The sequence below is a fragment of the Herpailurus yagouaroundi genome, unplaced genomic scaffold, assembly GCF_014898765.1.
Source record: "Herpailurus yagouaroundi ecotype Mexico unplaced genomic scaffold, PumYag 29, whole genome shotgun sequence".
In the NCBI taxonomy this organism is placed as follows: Eukaryota; Metazoa; Chordata; class Mammalia; order Carnivora; family Felidae; genus Herpailurus; species Herpailurus yagouaroundi.
The window spans coordinates 36,348-54,983 of record NW_024412377.1 but is presented as its reverse complement, the minus strand read 5'-3'; the positions used below and the strand labels follow the sequence as shown (position 1 = coordinate 54,983).

The 18,636-nt window shown below is 64.5% G+C and overlaps 1 protein-coding gene across 1 annotated transcript; it reads left to right on the top strand.

The window, feature by feature from the left end:
- The first annotated feature begins 240 nt into the window (after positions 1 to 240).
- Positions 241 to 18,629, top strand: TERT (telomerase reverse transcriptase). Its single transcript, XM_040493382.1, is given in 14 exon segments — positions 241 to 465; positions 580 to 1,101; positions 1,103 to 1,871; positions 5,783 to 5,978; positions 7,301 to 7,481; positions 7,986 to 8,165; positions 8,554 to 8,712; positions 9,308 to 9,403; positions 10,027 to 10,112; positions 10,835 to 10,948; positions 11,306 to 11,377; positions 12,990 to 13,178; positions 16,357 to 16,483; positions 16,869 to 18,629. Coding segments are annotated over 14 exon segments (3,258 nt in total). The 5' UTR covers positions 241 to 246; the 3' UTR covers positions 17,217 to 18,629.
- The last annotated feature ends 7 nt before the right edge of the window (positions 18,630 to 18,636 follow it).

The window sequence follows — 18,636 nt, the reverse complement described above, 5'->3', positions numbered from 1 at the left end:
TCGCTGCCCACTGTGCGACCCTCGCTGGGACCGCAGCGTCCTGGAAGGGCTCGTGGTCCCTGGGCGGGGAGGCTGCGGTCAAGGGACGCAGGGGACTCGCCACACCTTGATGCGAACACCCCGAAAGGCGCCTCCCCGGCCAGGCCCCGCCCCTTCCTCCGCGAAGCCCCGCCTCTTCGCACCGACACCCTCACCCCCCCCTCCGGGCCCGCCCCTTCCTCCCGCGGACCCCGCCCCTCCCCGACCATGCCGCGCGCGCCCAGGTGCAGAGCGGTGCGCGCCCTGCTGCGTGGCCGCTACCGCGAGGTGCTGCCCTTGGCTACCTTCATGCGGCGCCTGGGGCCGCAAGGCCGGCGGCTCGTGCGGCGCGGGGACCCGGCGGCCTTCCGCGCGCTGGTGGCCCAGTGCCTGGTGTGCGTGCCCTGGGACGCGCGGCCGGCCCCCGTCGGCCCGTCCTTCCGCCAGGTGGGCTGCCCTGGGGACCCCGCTCGGGCCTGCCGGGGTGGGAGAGGGAGGGCTGCGCGCTCAGGCCCCGGGGCGCCTCCGTCCCCAGCACCTCAGGACCCCTCCACCCCGCAGGTGTCCTGCCTCAAGGAGCTGGTGGCCAGGGTGGTGCAGAGGCTCTGCGAACGCGGCGCCAGGAACGTGCTGGCGTTCGGCTTCGCCCTGCTGGACGGGGCCCGCGGCGGGCCGCCAGTGGCCTTCACGACCAGCGTGCGCAGCTACCTGCCCAACACGGTAACCGAGACCCTGCGCGGCAGCGGCGCCTGGGGGCTGCTGCTGCGCCGTGTGGGCGACGATGTGCTCGCCCACCTGCTGACGCGCTGCGCGCTCTACCTTCTGGTGGCCCCGAGTTGCGCCTATCAGGTGTGCGGGACGCCGCTCTACGACCTCTGTGCACCTGCCGCCACTCGGCCCCTCGCCACCTCCGGCCACCGGCCTGGGACCCGGATGGACCTCAGACCCACGCGCCAGGCCCGAAACGCGGGCGCGAGGCGGCGTCGGGGTGGCGGCGGGAGCAGCCCGCCTCTAGCCAAGAGGCCCAGGCACGACGTGACCCCAGAGTCCGAGCGGGGGCCAGGAAGGCCGTCTTCCCGGGCCCCCCCCGGGCAGGGCCCACGGGCTGAGTGGCGGCGAACCTGGCGCAGTGACATCTGCCAGGGCCGCCGCGGAGGCCAACTCCGGGGAGGGAGGGCCCCCTGGGACTCGGCTCACCTCCGCAGCAGGCGCACAGCAGTCTCGGCCCCAGGGCGGGCCCCTATCACACCTATCACACCCTGAGACCAAGCACTTCCTCTACTGCCCGGGAGGCAAGGAGCGGCTGCGCCCCTCCTTCCTGCTCAGTGCCCTGCAGCCTAGCCTGACAGGGGCCCGGACACTCCTGGAGGCCATCTTTCTGGGCTCTAAGTCTCCGCGGCCAGGGGCTGCCCGCAGGACTCGCCGCCTGCCCGCTCGCTACTGGCGGATGCGGCCCCTGTTCCGAGAGCTGCTTGCCAACCACGCCCGGTGCCCCTACGACGCGCTCCTCAGGACGCACTGCCCGCTTCGAGCCCCGGCCCCTGCGGAGGGGTCTAGCGACCGGGCCGGCCGGGGGGCGGGCGGCTGCGCCCTGGGGCGGCCCCCGGGAGCCCCCGGAGGCCTGCTCCAGCTTCTCCGGCAGCACAGCAGCCCCTGGCAGGTGTACGCTTTCCTGCGGGCCTGCCTGTGCAGGCTCGTGCCCGCTGGACTCTGGGGCTCCGGGCACAACCGGCGCCGCTTCTTGAGGAACGTGAAGAAGTTCGTCTCCCTGGGGAAGCACGCTAAGCTCTCGCTGCAGGAGCTGACCTGGAAGATGCGGGTGCAGGACTGTGCCTGGCTGCGCGGGAGCCCAGGTGAGGAGCCCGGGCGAGCAGGTGCCTGCTGGACCCCTCCCAGCCTTCCCGCCCAGGGGATTCCTGCCTGAGGTGGGCGGTCCACCTGACTCCACCTCGGACCCCCTCCCGGCCTGTTTGCATGCACCTTCGAGGTTCTGACGGATTCAGGCAGGCCCTGGGTGCCAGGGACAAGCAGTGATCAGATGTGACACACACACGGGCAGGGCTATGGCAACAGACGGAAGTGTCCAGAAGCTCTCACGAGCGTACCTGCACGTTGTTCGTCGTCCTTTTTGACTTCAAGGTTTAGCACCTTGAAACGGCGCCGCACGGATAGGAGTGGCCGCTGGGATGAGAGTCCGCTCCTCTGGGGGCGGGAGATGAGGCTCCAGGGTTTCCACACACATCCGCTCAGCCAGCATGCGGGTCCGAACGCCAAGGCAGGGCTGGCAGAGGAGGATGGGGCCCCAGCCCCATCTTTTGGAACAAGGGGGTCCCCGGGGAGCAGCGGGGTGCTCTCCTGCCTCAGGGAAGTGGGCCGCCTGCGGGGCCTTGACTCTGAAGCTGGGCCCGCGGCCTCCCTCCCGCTTTCGTTGTCTGGGCTTGATGTTGAGTTTTCTCCCGTCCAGCCACCATCCAGCCCCCTGCCGGCCAGCACCCTCTTCCTCGGCACACTGGTGCCCGGAGTGCCAGGGACCAGCCAGGACAGACCGGGTGTCTGCCACTTGGCCTCCCCCGAGCTCCCAGACGTCTAGATCGAAGAAGACTGCGGAGGTTGGCAGCTGGGCTGTATGTCGCAGGCTCCGGTGGTGGGGAGGGCTGGCCATCTCCAAAGACCTCCCTTCCAGTGGCCTCTGCGGGGGGCAGTTCCCTGGAGGCTCTGGGGCCAGCTGATGGCAGGCAGCCAGGGCGACCTTCTGATAAGTTGGGTTTGTAAGTTGTTTTTTTTTAAACTGGGAGAACAACACACAGCAGCGGCCCGTTCTCCCGACAAATGACGGTGCAGGAGACACTGCCGAGCGTAAGCGTCCTGTCACACGGCAGATCTCTAGAACGTTCTCGCCTGACGTGCTGATGTATCCATAACCAGCGGCTCCCTGCCCCGTGCCACGTGGATGGGCCTCGAAGGGTCCGGCACCCTCGGACAAGCCTCCACAGGGCTTGCGCTCTCGGGCCGTGGCTCGCTTTGTGCAAAGGGTTGAGTTCTGTGGCTCTGTCCCAGCTTCACACGAGGTCTGCCTTGCCTCTGTGCACCGCACACGGAAGGGGGCTGGTGCTCCCCTGGGGAGGGGGGGGCCGAGCCCCTGCACCTCCCTGTGTCCCTGCACACTCGAGCTGTGGCTCTGGCCATCGGCTCCTTCCCAAGGCTGTGGTCGCACCAGTTGCCCACCGGGCCGGATAAACGATGCAGGAACAGCCTTGGTCTCTAAGCTCTGCTCTGGCGGTCGTGTCTTCTCACCCCCTGCACCCCGGGGGCCCCCCCCCCCACTGCTGGAGCACCCCTTCCTCTGTGCAGGTGCTCAGTTCGCAGCTCCCGGGCTCCCTTGCCTCTGTCAAGCCAGCCCTGACCGTTGTCCTGCCTATTGACTCCCGTCAGAAACCTGATCCCCGTCCCTGGTGGCCAGACGGCCGGGCTGTCCACGTCTGCCTCCGGGTGTTGCTAGACGTCACACAGCGAATTCCTGGTGGAAACTCTGGAGGTGCCTCAGCACCTCCCACTCACTGCCTGTTCCCCGGAACCTACCATGGGCTGGCGGCTGCCCTTGTCTCCTTACCCTGGGCTCACGTGGCTCTTGTAGGCTGTGCTTTGCTCCCGTCATCCCGTCCCGTTGACTTCTCTGTGACCACGCGATGGCTTTTCCTAACTGTGGGTGGGAGTGTGCCCCCCACCCCCCGCCGGGGCCCCTTTGACCCTTGGAGTAGAAAATGCTGTCTCAGGGCCTCACCGGCTCAGCTGGGTCTCTGGGGGCCGCATCCCACCTTCCCCCAGGGCCACCCGGACTCCCTTCCTAACTTCTCAGGGGTGAGCGGCTGTGATTCCCTCCTGGCTGTGCCTTAGCTGTGCCCCAGGTTTCCACGTGATGCATCGTGTTCCCATTTCAGTCTCCATCAGCCAGTTATTCAGCTGCTTGTTACTGGTCTTATTGACAACAGGAGCTGTGCAGCAGTGTGTGTGTTAGACCCATTTCTCTGAAGCTGTGCAGACACGTGTTCCGTGTGCAGACGTGTGTTCCGTGGGCAGCTGGTCGCCCGCGGCAGGTTGTGGTGCTTGTGCCCCAGGCGTCTCCCTCCCCGAGGGGAGGCGCTGACGGGGGTGTGGGCATCCTCGGGGGTGGGCTTGTAGGTTTTATCAGGTGGGAGCACATTTCAGAATCCTGATGTCCCTGACGATCGCCTCCGAGTGCCTGTTCCCTTGAAGTGTGTGTTCGTGCCTGCAGGGCGCCCGCTGGCTCTCTCTGGGAGGGTGCTTGCCTCGTGCACACTTCTGATCCGTTGCAGCTCGTGCCTGGCCCTCCCACAGCCTCGTGGTTTGGCTCAGACCAGCAGCACCAGCTGGAGTGTTCATCCTCCCTGCCGTCCAGCCTGGTGATCTCTGCCACTGGCCTGCAGGCTCTCGTGTCTTTCCCGTGACCACAGTTGAGCCCGGATGCCCCCCCTTTCTTCCCGATCCGGCCGCCTTTCCCACGCGGGTCCTCCTTCCCGGTCTGCCCCCGTGCTCTGCGTCTTCTCGGTTTCCCTCCCCCTGAGCAGCACAAGGGCCTAACCCCCACCTCGGTTTCCCAACTGCCTTAGCTCTGTCCCAAGCTGGGGGTCGTTGTGTGCTCTGTGGTCAGCGTGGGCGAGCTTTGTCCCCCGCCCTGCCCTCTTTCACCGTTGTGTCCTCTGTCCCAGACCAGCTTCTGGACCCCCTTTCTTCTCCTTTACGGTTTCTTCTGTGTCAGTTATTGGTGGTGAAGCCCCCAGCCATATACATGCCACCGCCTCTCACCCTGTGAGACCTACTCGTGACGTTTCTGGGTGCACGTCCCCTGCTGTGCGTCCCACAGGGTGGGGGGCCCTGGTTCATGTCCCTGGGCCCCTGGCGTGCGTCCCGAGGAGGCAAGGGGGCCCCGGTGTGCGTCCCCAGCCCCGTGTGAGTGTTCGCGGCCCCACGGCGTCTGGGCGCCCTTAGCTCCTGTGTGGCCACCTCTGCTTGTCTGAACCTTCACAAGTTCAGCCTGGGAAACCACAGGCATTTCTGGGTCCTGCTGCGGCTGGTGATGCCGCTTAGCGTCCATGCGTCACCGTGTGGAGAGCACGTCTCTGCTTCTCCGTCACCCTGCTTGTAAGCCGGGACTGATGATGGAGCCTCGCCATCTCTGGCCGGTAGAAACGTAACGGGGGCACGGGTAATTCGGCTTTCTGGTAGCCACGTTACAAAGTAAACAAGGAGAGGTGGAGCTAATCTACTGGTGTCTTTTCTTTTCTTTTTTTTTTTTTTTTAATTAAAAAAAAATTTTTTTTTAAAACGTTTATTTATTTTTGAGACAGAGAGAGACAGAGCATGAACGGGGTGGGTCAGAGAGAGAGGGAGACACAGAATCTGAAACAGGCTCCAGGCTCTGAGCTGTCAGCACAGAGCCCGATGCGGGGCTCGAACTCACGGACCGCGAGATCATGACCTGAGCGGAAGTCAGATGCTTCACCGACTGAGTCACCCAGGCGCCCCTACTGATGTCTTTTCTTAAAGCCCAGCGTGCCCAGAACATTCTCCCCTCGGCACATGATCGCGAGGAGCATCATTACTGACGTGCGCCCCTCCTCTGGCTGCGTCCCAGGCCCCCCGCCCCCTTTCAAGCAGCCAGTGGTGGCCGCCACGGGCAATGCCAGCTAGGGGAGCTCACCGGGCACGAGGCCGAGGCCGGGTTCTGTGCCTTTTCCCGTTTCAGGGGCCCGCTGTGTCCCAGCCGCCGAACACCGCCGCAGAGAGGAGGTCCTGGCCAAGCTCCTGTGCTGGTTGATGGGCACGTACGTGGTTGAGCTGCTCAAGTCCTTTTTTTACGTCACGGAAACCACATTTCAGAAGAACCGGCTCTTCTTCTACCGGAAGAGTATCTGGAGCCAGTTGCAGAGCATAGGAATCAGGTGTCTTAGCGTCACTCGGTCGTGTCTTGTCCGGTCCGTGCAGATGAGAGTCCCGAGTCCTGCCCACCCAGCGGGCTCTGGGCTCCCTGCGGGCCCCTTGCTGGGGGAGCCACGCTGGGCACAGACTCCTGGCACCAGCCCCCTCCCGCCGCCGCTTACCTGTGCAGTCAGAGTTTGGGCCAGCTGGGCTCTAGGGTCTCAAAAGCACAAGTTTGTGCCGAGTGGAAACAACCGTACAGGCAGGTTGTTGGCTCACCCCTGGCCTACGGCTCAGATTCTGTTTTAGTTCACACAGAATAAATGGGACTGTGTCACAAGTTGGTAAAACCTGGCCTATTTGACAACGTACCTGGGGGAAGTGTCTGGGGACAGAGGCATCTTCGTGAAACTGCCCCGACGCAGTAAGCTCCCGCTTGAGTGGCCTCCAGGTGGCTGCTACATCTGTCTCCGCTGCCCAGAGGCTGTTTTACGTAAAGGACTGAAGGATTGTGGTGAACGTAGGCTGGACGGGGTCCGGTCAGGGGATGGCGTGACTGTTGGAAACCCGAGCCCTGCATCTCTGCAGCCCGGCCGATGTGCCCAGCGTCCTCTCGGGCCTTGGCAAGGACCCTAATGGCGGGACCAGGGGTGCTGAGCCGTGTCTGGCATGTGGGTCAAGCCCACGACCTGAGTCGAGATGTCTTCTGCGGAGGAGGTTGGGCCGGAGTCCCCTGAGCCACGTGGCGCTGGGGCCCGTGTCCTCCTGCATCTGGAAGAGGGTCTGGAGCCCTTTATCGTAGGTTTGAGTTAATAGACAGCACGGCCTATTTAATAACTTAAATATTTCCTGGTACCAGACCCAAAGCAGCCAGTGAGGCTTCTTGCGGGGACTGTGGAAACCATCCCCCTGCCCCGGGGGGCATGTGACTACCACGGTGGGCTGGGCGGGCCACCAGCCCAGGGAGCACCTGCCCCTGCCTGTGGGTGGTTTTGGGGGAAAGGGTGAAGGTCGCAGGTGACGAGCCGACAGGTCCACAGAGAGATGATTCTCTTCCCCTGTGGGGGCCACACCAGTCACCGCCTCCCCCTACCCTTGCCCAAAGGTCCCGCCTGGTCCCAGCCTGTGCCACTGGCGGCTCTGTGCTGGAAGGAAGCAGGTGTCCTGGCACCCTCGGTGGGAGGGCGCTCCAGCAGGCAGCCGGCCACGGCCACGGCCACAGCATCCTGGGTTGCCGGGCGCCTGACTGTGCCAACGTGCGAGCACTGGTGCTCTGTTCCAGGCTTGCCCACCCTGGGCTCTGGCAAGGCTGTTGAGCCGTATCCCACGAGGTTCTCTGTTTCAGACAACACTTCAATAGTGTGCATCTTCGAGAACTGTCAGAAGCAGAGGTCAGGAGACACCAGGAAGCCAGACCCACTCTGCTGACATCCAAACTCCGCTTCCTCCCCAAGCCCAGTGGGCTTCGGCCAATCGTGAACATGGACTACGTTGTGGGAGCCAGAACGTTCCGCAGAGACAAGAAGGTCATCGCTGTTGTTTCATTTCTAAGCAAAGTGCATTTAAACCCCAGCTTGGTTTTGAGGCCGACAGGAGGCCCAGAGAGGGGCCTGTGGCATTGCCAGATCCACAGGAGGGCAGAGCACCACGGGTGGGCCATCCATCCAGGTGTGGAGAAGGAGCTCAGTGGCAGGCCTGTCTTAAGAGATGCCCAAGGTGTCCCCCCACCCCCCATCTGTGGCCGGGGGCTCAGCAGGTGAAGGGTGAGCCCTGTCACCAGCTGCAGTTTGTATACGTAGTTTCCAGGATCGTGGGACAGGTCCCAGGGAGGCCCCAGGGGCTGGGGGTGGGGCATGGTGGGATCGGCCATCTGGCCCTTCTGGGCGCTGGGTGGGTGAGGGGCCGTGCAGAGGCAGGGAGCCGCCTCCTCTCTGGGGGCCCGGTAGGTGGGGGCGGGGAGGTCCGACCCGGGCCCCCTTTTGCCTGGAGTTCTCTGACGACGCTGCCCGTGTGCCTGGCTGGCCCCACAGGTCCGGCACCTCACCTCGCAAGTGAAGAACCTGTTCAGCGTGCTGAACTACGAGCGGGCCCGGCGGCCCAGCCTCCTAGGGGCCTCTGTGCTGGGCATGGACGACATCCACAGGGTCTGGCGTAGCTTTGTGCTGCGCGTGCGGGCTCAGGACCCAGCGCCCCAGCTGTACTTTGTCAAGGTGGGCACCTGGCTCCGGTCCCACCGTACCAGAGGGAGAGCCAGCCGGGGACACGAGGCCCATGGGAGCGGCCCCCCCCCCCACCAGCTGGCCCTGCACCGTGGGCTCTGGCCAGGGGGTGGGAGCGGCTGGCCTTCAGGCCCCTGCGTTCGCCCCAGTGAGGCGCCCCTCGGTGGAGCCACGTCACGTCTCGGGGAACCTGGAAGGACGCAGGCCTCCGCTGGGGTGCCGAGTCTGGGGGCCACGGGGCAGGCGTGTGCGGGGGCAATGGGGCTGTCAGTGGGCGTCAGGGTCTCTTACCTGGGTCTGCCGATGGCAGGACCTGGGAACCCCGGGGGCCGGGTGAGCACACAAGCAGCCGTAAACAGACACCTCCATTCCCACACAGGTGGACGTGACGGGGGCCTACGATGCCCTCCCTCAGGACAAGCTGGTGGAGGTGATTGCCAACGTGATCAGGCCTCAAGAAAACACGTACTGCGTGCGCCAGTATGCAGTGGTCCAGAGAACCGCCCAGGGGCACGTCCGCAAGTCCTTCAAAAGACACGTAAGACCCAGAGGGGCCTGTGTTCCACACCGAGGGTGTCTGTGGTGCGGGTGTTTCTTCCCAGGCCCCTGTGCTCGCCGGGGAGCCCCCTCCTCCCACCGCTGCCCCCTGTGCTCACCTGGCTTCCTCCCTCCAGGCCCCAGGTGGCAGCTGCGGGCTGTGGTCATTGCCCTGTGCAGCCGGAGCAAGCCCCTCGGGCACCTAGCACTGAGGGGTGGTAGGACTCCGGAGGGAATCACGGCATCGGCTCGTTTCCCTGAAGTCCCTCCTCCCCGGACCTGCCCCCGTCCATCCTGGCTGCTTAGGTGGCCCCGGACCCCAACCGCCATCCGCTCGGGCTCCACCTGCCACGACAGAGGCGTCTCGGGAAGGCGGGCTGCCCCCAAAGACTGGACCCCCAGCGGCTTCCTTCGGCATGGCCTCGGTTGTCAGGGGGTGACCAAGGGGCTGTTCTGCGGTCTGTGGCCGTGACCTGCTCCCGGGGCCGTTCCCAACCTCCACTGTCAGACGGCGCCTGCCTGCCCCTCATTGCGACTAGGTCTCCCGGCCTCGGGGGGTGTGCACCCGTCTCACGCCCCCTCCTCTTTGCCAGCAGGTGTGCACCTTCGTGGACCTCCAGCCTTACATGAGACAGTTCGTGGAGCATCTACAGGAGACAAGCTCCCTGAGGGATGCCGTGGTCATCGAACAGGTGGGGGTCAGGCACGCAGCTCGCTGCCAGCGTGGGGCGTGGACGTGGCTGAGGCCGCCGTCCGGCCGGAGGAGCCCCCAGGGCAGCCTCCTAGTGAACCACACTGGCGGAGGCTTGTAGCTGCCTGTGGCTGCCTGTCTCCCTTTCCCACCTGGCCAGGTTCTCTGCTGCAGCTCAGTTTGCTAGACGTCCTTCCCCTCAGCTTTGACCAAGGCTGAAGGAACAGGTGCCCCCTTCCTTGGGACAAGTCGGACTTGCTCTGTAGCCCCACCTGGGATCGACCACCTAGTGGGAACCCGTTTTTCCTGCGTGTAAGCAGGGGCTGTTCCTGAGTGCGGGGCCCTCAGTGACGGACCAGCCCACGCAGCACCATAACTGGTTTGTGCAGAACCAGTTACCAGGGACAAGCCGGCCCCCCCACTGAGGCTCTGACGTCCCGACCCCTTCTCCGCAGCCGGGGCCCCACCGGGTGATGCAGGTCACACCCTGACGCGTGCCGTCTGGGCCTGCGTGGCTGGAGCCCGGCCGGGGCCACGGGCCGCCCGGAGCAGCGTCTGGCACGGTGCACCTGCCTGTGTGCGTCACGCGCCCTCGCCCGCCCGTGTCTCCCTTTGTTCCCCCAGAGCTCCTCTCTGAACGAGACTGGGCACAGCCTTTTCCACCTCTTCCTGCGCCTGGTGCACAACCACGTCATCAGGATCGGGGGCAAGTAAGTTGGGTCCTTGGCACCTTCCCGTCCTGTGAAACCCTCTGTGCTGGGTGGGGTCACGGTCCGGACAGGCGCTGTGGCCACTCGGCTGGCATAGCAGAAGCGAGGCTCCCGGGGTTCCAGAAGCCCTTTGGCGTTTAAATGCTGGTAGATAATTTTTCTGTCTGTGCAAACAAGACTTAGCTTCCCTGGGTAAGCAATTGTACGAGGACCCCAGGGTGCGTCTGCTGAGAGCAGGTCCTGGGGGTTCAGGCTCACAGCCAAGGTCGTTGGAGGTCGGCCTGGAGGGTGGGCACCTTCCGTGGGACCACGCCCTGTGCACTAAGGGTGGGAAGCTTTCTGGGAGGGGCTGTTATGTTATGAATGACCGTAGTTCTTATTAAAACGTAACTACGTGAGGAGGATAAGCCAGCATCTTCCTGAAAAGCACCCTCACAAGTGCACAGCAAGGTGAGCCTTGATGAAGGAAGTGCACCTGCACGTGCATGTGAGTGGCACTGAGGTCAGAAGGGGACTTTCTCCGTGGACAGGGCCACACCCGTGACACCCACTTGCTGTCTGCTCTGATCTTTACGAAAAGGGTCGAGCCCCTTGTGGCCATCGCATGTGTGAACAGACCGGTTCACACGCCCCCAGGTCTGCGTGCCTGCGTGTCTGCGGGAGGTACAGGAGGCCCGCTGTGGCCTGCTGCCACCCGCTGCTACCCACGTCCCATCCCCCAGGTCCTACGTGCAGTGTCAGGGGATCCCCCAGGGCTCCATCCTGTCCACTCTGCTCTGCAGCCTGTGCTACGGGGACATGGAGAGCAGGCTGTTTTCCGGGATCCAGCAGGACGGGTACGGGTCCCCTTTGTGTGTGTGTGTGTGGTCCTGCCTCCAGCCGCCTCCTGTCTCAGGTCCTCTTGACGCGGACGGGCCACCCTCTCGTCTTTGTGTCGGGTCACGTGGTGGTGCTTGCTAGCAGGTCGTGAACACAGGCTCGTAAGCGGCTGCGGATGTGGCCAAGGCTCGGGCTCCCACAGGAGCCGCACCCTGGCCCCAGAGCCCGGCCGCTGCCCGGCCTCCCCCACCTCGCCCCGCCCCACCCGAGGTGCGAGCCTTGGGTCAGGTTCTCTGGAGAGAGTTACTTCGTTCCCGTCCTGGTGAACCCCGACACGGGGTCCCCCGCTGCAGTGCTGGGCGGTCCTCTCGTAGGGTGCTCCTGCGTCTGGTGGACGACTTCCTGCTGGTCACGCCTCACCTGGCGCAAGCCCAAGCCTTTCTCAGGTAGGGGCGCTGCCCGTGTCCCACGGCACGGCTGTGGCTCATGAGCCCTCGCCGACTCGACGGGCGGAGTAGTAGTAATTCTCGCCTGGCGGCCGTGCCTCCCAAGTGCCCCAGCCTCGGGCGAACGGCGCACTGCGCGTCCCGGCTGTCCTGAGAGCCAGGCGGCAGCCACGCTCGCTGAGCCTCGAGGGGGCTGGAGCCACGGGCGTGGCGGCAGGCGTGCGTGCTGCTGTGGGTGGGGGGAAGCGGGCTTGGGTGGCCGGGCGGGCGGGGACTGTGTCCCCGGAGGCCCCCTGCAAGTCAGGGTGTGCGCTGTTCTGGGCAGACAGCAGAGGGGGCAGGGACACCCCCGATGGGGCTGTGCCACACACGGAGGGAAGAGAGGTGAGGGCTGCACCTGCCCATACGGCTCCTGGGGCATCTTTCTCTCTGCAGGCCACGTGGGAGGGACAGCGGGCTCAACGGTGCTCCGGGGCCTGGGACCACGTAGGGGGCTGGCTCATTTCTGCAGAGTGAACATGTGGGGGGCCGGCTCATTTCTCCAGAGTGAAGTCTCAAGTTTGGGGTCCTTGCCTTGGGAAGGGCATCCCCAGCACTGCCCCTCCGGGGCCCCAGGAATCCGGGGCTGATTTTCAAGTGTGCTTTTCCGGAGAAGGAGAAGATCATTAAACCCAGGGGTGTTTGCTCCGGTCACTGTGCTATCGTTGGACAGAGCCATCTGGGCAGCGTCCCTGCACCCCGAGCCTGCCCACAGGGGTTCCCGGCAGCCCCGGGGCAGGATTCCCACAAATGTGCACTCCTCAGAGTTCAGCCCAATGACAAATTCGGATCCTCGGGCACAGCCATGTTCTAAGAGCTCCTTAGCCACACGTGGCCAGTGGCTGCCTGGGGGTTCCGCACGGGGTCCTGCTGCCATCACAGAAAGTTCTAGGGGTGACGCTACAGGCAGGTGGCTCAGTGTATGTCGGGGTTCCACCCAGGATGCAGACCACTTGGGGCAGACATCCTGTGTCCAGGGGGAGATTTTTGAGGATTCATTCAGCCCTGGCACCGGCGTGGGTGGGCCTGGTGGCCGGAGGTCCACGGGGCAGGCGCTGGGGCTGTGGCCTCAGGAAGACGCTCCCTCCTTGGTTCACCCATCCTGTGTGTCAGGCCCTTCCTGATGCAGAGCCCGCCCCATGGCAGACAGTCACTTCCTTTAAAACTGGCATATTACAGTTGTGGACCTTGTCAGCCGCCACTGTGACACCGTGACCTGTAGCTGTACATGTGGACGCGGCTGGCTGTCCCCAAGAGGGTTTCAGCCCCTGAGCTCGGCCTGCCCCCCGGGCCCCGCCTCCCCCATGGTCAGCTGGTCCCGAGCTGACAGCCCACCTGGGACCTGGGGCCTGGGACCTGGGACCAGGGTCGTCTGGTGTCTGTTCGTCCCCCAGGTTTCAGCCTCAACCCTTCCCCGGCCCAGCCACCCTGCTCTGGGCGCTGGCCTCGCTCACCCAGAAGCCTGTGGGGACGGGCCCCTGGAGTCAGAGCAGGGCCCTGCCTGGCTTCCTCGGGCACCTCGCTGGGGCCTGCAGACCCCCTCCGGGTGGCTGATGCGGCCTCTCTGCCCCAGGACCCTGGTCAGCGGTGTTCCTGAGTATGGCTGCACAGCCAACTTGCAGAAGACGGCAGTGAACTTCCCCGTGGACACCGGCGCCCCGGGCAGTGCGGCCCCCCTCCAGCTGCCCGCCCACTGCCTGTTCCCCTGGTGCGGTTTGCTGCTGGACACGCGGACCCTGGAGGTGTTCTGCGACTACTCCAGGTGCGTGTGACGCGGGTCGGCACTCCCCGTTCCTGCCTCCGCGTGACCCCGAGAGCTCAGGCCAGGGGTGCCCAGCTTCAGAGGGCGCGGTGGGCACTCGCCAGGTGAGCGGTTTCCTGGGCTTGTTCCTGGCAACAGGAATTTGTGCGGCAGACTTGGGGGTCACCAGTGTGTTCTGTGGGGACCTGCTGGGCACAGGTCTCTTTAGGACCAGGGCACATGCCATAACGGCCACCGTGGCCTCGCTGGGTCGCCTTTACCCCTCGGGAGCGGGGCCGTGGAGCATGGGGCTGCTCTGGACACAATACCGTGGCACCTCAGGCTGCCGGGAAAAATGCCACGGACAGGGCCGCTAAACCAGGTGTTCATGCACTCACATCCTGGAGGCCGTGAGCCTGGGATCCAGGTGCGGGTGGGCTGGTCTCTCCTGAGGTCTCTCTCCCCTCGGACCTCCTGCCCCCCGTGTTCAAGGGCCACTGGTGTCTTTTTCTTCCTCTAAGGACATCGGCCCTGTTGGATCTGGGCCTATGGCCCTAGCCTTAATCACTTCTTAAAGACCGTGGGGTCGCGTGGGTTAGGGCTGCCACACATGGATTTTGGGGACACAGTTGAACCCCTGACAGCCAGCTTCCCTGAGCCCGCGAGCTCCCAGGCTGAGCTCGGGCTTGGCGCGGACACAGACTCAGGTGGATGTGGATGCACGAATCTGCCTTTTTATGGATAAAAAGTACAGATTGCAGATTCCGAGGCAGCGGGGGATGGCGGGCCTTCCACTTTGCTGTGTCGGTGACCAGCTGTCCCGGCTTGAACACTCCCGGTCACACTTGGTCCCGTTTTAGGGGTGCTCTCCGGGGAGAAGCGGGTGCAGACGCTCCCCGCTGCCTCAGCCCTGCTGACCCCGCCCCTCGCTCCGGCCCTCATCCGTGCTCCGTCCGGGGGGGCCCTGGCCTCTCCCCCTCCCCCCGCGCCCCTGTCTTTGGTTGTTGCCGGCTTCCGGCCCTCCCTTGCCGTCTGGGCCCCATCACACTGCCCGGCTCTCTGTGCCCCAACCACACCACTTGGTCATAAACTGCACGTCAGTGTCCTGCTCCTCAAGAAGCTATGGCCATTTTGGGGACAGCATCCCATCCGGGGACTGTCCCTGGGTAAGGACGATGCCCCAGAGCAGGTGGGTGTCGCCGGGCAGCTCTGCTCCCGCAGGCCCCGTCAGCAGGTGCCCGTTCACAAAAGCGGCCCCAAAGGCCCAGCCGCGGAGGCAGAGGTGCCTGGGAACCCGCGACGGCACTCGAAGCAAGGGCTCGACGGGCCGAGGAGGAGGGTGAGCGCCGTTTCGGGAAGGACAGTGACAACGCAGACCTCCCAGTCTTCCCGGAACCCCAGATCAGGCGAGGTGGGGGAGTGGGGGGGGTTCTGGGCAGTCACACCCGGTGACAGGCGAGTTCGCCTTGGTGCGGCGGGTGGAGCCAGGGTGACTTTATGTCTGGGCGAGTCGGCCCCAGCCCTGCCACCTGGAGCCCAGGAGACAAAACAGCAGACCCAGCGCAGCAGGTGGGTGGAGGCCACCCTACCTGGTGCCGGGGGCGGGGATGGGGCGTGCAGCCTGGGTGGGCCTCAGGCCAGGGGGAGGCGGGGAGCAGCTCTGAGCACCTGTGAGCAGGGAAGGGAAGGCCACCTCGCAGCCACGTGTCCTCGCTGAACCCGATGTCTGGGGCCCACAGCTGCGTCTTGGGCATGTCCTTCGGGGGCTGGTTAGAGACCTGCCCCGGGTCACCCAGCCGCAGGGAGCGGGAGTCGAACGCAGGCCCAGCTCCAGCACTCTCGCTCCCGTGCACCGAGCTCTTCACGGGTGGACGCGGGGGCTTGTAGCAGACGGCAGCAAGAGGCCACGGTAGCCACCCGGCACGGAGCAGAGGGCGGCGGTCCTGAGTGCGGTCGGCCGGGACCAGCCCGTGGAGGCCCTGGCGGAAGGCTCTGCCCACCCACCTAGGGCGCTCAGGCCCCGTCGGTCAGGTCCCTCGGGCCCCTCGGCAGTGCTGTGGCTAGCCTCGTGGGCACATTCCTGAGGGTGGGGCAAACTGGACCGACTTTTCTGGAAAGCAATAAATTCACATCATGGTCCTTGAAGCGGTCATACGTTTTCCCGGTAACTGCACATCCAGAAACCCGTCCTCAAGAAAAAAATTCCTGGATGTTATCAGAGGTTTCACCTGACCGTTTGGGCCGCGTGACTTAGCACAGCTAACAACGAAACGACCTAAATCGCGGCCGCGTAGGTGTTGATGCCTCACCAAGAAGAAACCTTATTCTGCCATTAAAATTGCTGTCAAGAGGTGCCTGGGTGGCTCAGTCAACTAAGCATCTGGTTCTTGATTTCAACTCAGGTCACGATTCCAGGGTCCTGGGTCCGAGCCCTGAGTCAGGCTCTGCGCTGACGGCACGGAGCCAGCTTGGGGTTCTGTCCCCCTCTCTCTTTCTGAAAATATATAGACGTTTTTAAAAAATTGCTGTCAAATAACATTTAATAAGATGAGAACTCGGACTCGAGATAAGTGTGTCCCAAGCTGGTACAAAGGAACACGTCCCAGGACACATGTCACGCGGGTCAAGGGCTCATTTTGGGGGCTCAGGTGCAGGGAGGCGGTGTGGCTGGAATGCCCACAGGTGTCACTGCTGCCGAGTGGGTGACTTTCCTCCCATTGCCCGTGTCCTCCACATTTCCCACCTTGAGACCACGTCAGAGGGGTCAGGTTGTCTGTGGGGCAACCTCCTCCTCCGAGAAGCCCTCGGGGCTGTCGGAAAGCACCAGGCTGTGGCCTCAAGGCCCCAGCTGCCCGGCCAAGCCTGACGAGACCCCAGCCAGCCTGGACCCTCTCCCAGGAAGGCGCGTGCTTGCGTGTGGTCAATGTGTTGGCTGAGTCGCACAGATCTTGCTGGTGCTGTGTGCCATTTGTTAATAACAAACACGTAAATGACCCGCACCGTGACCCAGATGCCTGTGGTGCGTGGGTGCCCCACCCCGTCTGAGTCCTCGTGCCGTCTTGCCGCTGCCACCGGCCCTGGCTTCACACGCGGGCGGGGCCGGGTGCGGGCGGGCCGACTGCGCGCCTGGCGTGTGCGGAGGGCTGGAGTCTCGGGGGCCCCCGCTCTCGAGTCTCAGGGGCTCCCCTCTGTGCCGCAGTTATGCCCAGACCTCCATTCGCTCGAGCCTGACCTTCAGCCAGGGCACCAGGCCCGGGAGGAACATGCGTCGCAAGCTGCTTGCGGTCATGCGGCTGAAGTGCTGCGCTGTGTTTCTGGATCTGCAGGTGAGCCCGCGGCCAGGGGGCGCCAGCAGGTGCCCGAGCTCAGCCCGGCCCGCTGAGAGCTACGCGTGTTAAATACATGAGTGTTTGTGTGTGCGCGAGTGTGAACACACGGGTATGAATGCCCTGAGTCCCGCCTGGGCCCCTCGTCCTGGGCACCTGGGTCCCTCCCCACGGAGGGGTGGGGGTCCGAGGCCTTGGGGCTCAGGCTCTAGAGCCACTGGGCGCTCACGTCCCGTCCCTCCCTGACTGTCCTTCCCTCCAGCAGCCCCTGCCACCATGGCAGGGCGGGGCCGCCCAGGCCACTTCCTTCTGCCTCCATCTGACCTGGTGACAGAAATTGATGTTCCGGAGGCATTTGCAATGTTTTTCTTTCTTTGTGACCCAGGTAAACAGCATCCACACGGTTTATACAAACATTTACAAGATTTTCTTGCTGCAGGCCTACAGGTGGGTTCACCAGCCACACCACCACATGCCACAGGACCCTCTGTGCCCTGGGCCTCCCTCGGCCTGGAGCACGCCCTACCCTCTGGGTCCCAGTATTTGCAGAGTTTTCAGTCGCACACGCTTCGGCTTCGTGCATGTACACGGATGCTTCTCGGTGTGGGAAGTGCCTGTGTCACCAGGCAGTGAGGGGTGGCCAGCATGGCCTGGGGTGTCCCCACTCCTGTGCCCTGACCCAGGGCCTCGCAGGGGCCTCGGGTCTCAGAGAGGATCAGGCCAGTACCGGTGAGGGTCCACAGCCCTCTGATGTCCCCCGGAAATGGGTGGTGGGACGTGGCTCCCGAAGAGCCCAGAGGTTATTCTCGCCCCACTGATCATGTGCTTCTGGAACATTCTCCATCCCTGGGAGCTTCCAGGTCGTCCCGCTGAGAACGGGGACGTGGCTGGGCAGTCGTGGATCCCTTCTGTGCCTGTGCTTTTCTGAGTCGTGGGGCGGGGGGGGACGTTTCCCCCTTCAGGCTGTGCCGATGCCTCAGGTCACATCACCGGCCCTGGCCTCAGGGTCGCAAAGTCGGGCTTTGCTTCAGCTCAGGGGAGCAGGCAGCCTCTACCCACAGTCAGGACAGATGGGTGTGTGCACCGCGGGGCCAGACAGGGGCCGAGCATCTGTGTAGAGCCCCCCTGAGTCCGCGTTAGCTGGTTGTGTATTTGTTGTGGAACGAGGCAACTGTCTCACGGGAACTGGGCACGGCTGGGTGGCTGGGTTTCCTGCCAGAAACCCCCTCCAGGCCCCAGAGCACCTGTGCCCCTTGCGGCCGTGGGGGCAGAGCCTGCCTGTCGTTCGTCCTCCGTCGTGTCCTGGGAGGGCCTCGCTCAGGGCTCCTGTCCTGTGCTCTGTGGTTGTAATGCTGCCTTTCCCTGCGTCTTCCAAACCCCCTGCCTCTGCTCTCGTGGGCGAGCTGCCTCGAGGTCTCTGACAACGTGCTCGCTATAAGCATGAAGGTGCCCCCACCCCCCACCCCCGTCCTGCCACACACAGCTAAAGACTGAGGTGGACACACCCTTGCTTTGCAGCCTTCCTGCAAGGGCAGGCCAGTCCCCCGGCCAGCTCCACGCCCCGGTGGCCAGGTCATGTGTACCTCAAGGAGGGGCCCCACTCTCGTGTCCCCACTTGTGGACCTGTTCTTCGTGAGCCCAGGCCCGGGACACCTGCCCACCCGGGAACATATTCAAATCCTGGGTTCAGGCGAGGCACCCTCGGCAGCTCTGTGCTCCTCGTGAGGGCACATGCGGCCCCCAGACGGCGGGTACCCAGAGCTAATGGCTTCTCTGGCCACATGCAGAAGCATCAGCCGTTTCCAAATACAGAGGCTGTGGCAGGTGGGAGGCCCTAAGAACACCACCCTTTCTGGGGCGGGAGTGTGGAAATGTGAGGCTGGCCGGTGATGAGTGGGCGAGGCCGTGTGTGTCCACGTGGCCCTTGGGGCAGGACCCTCTCGTGCAGTGTCCGATCGGAACCCTCGGGCCCAGCTCCTTTCACAGCTGAGGGTGGGCGTCGGGCTGGAGGTGCTGGGAGAGCAGCGTCCACTCAGGAGAGGTTCTCCACCTGCAGAACGTGCTCCCCCCAGCGCCCTCCCCCAGGGCTCCAGGGACCGTGCTCCCCTCTAGGGCTCTCCCCCAGGGCTCCAGGGACCGTGCTCCCCTCTAGG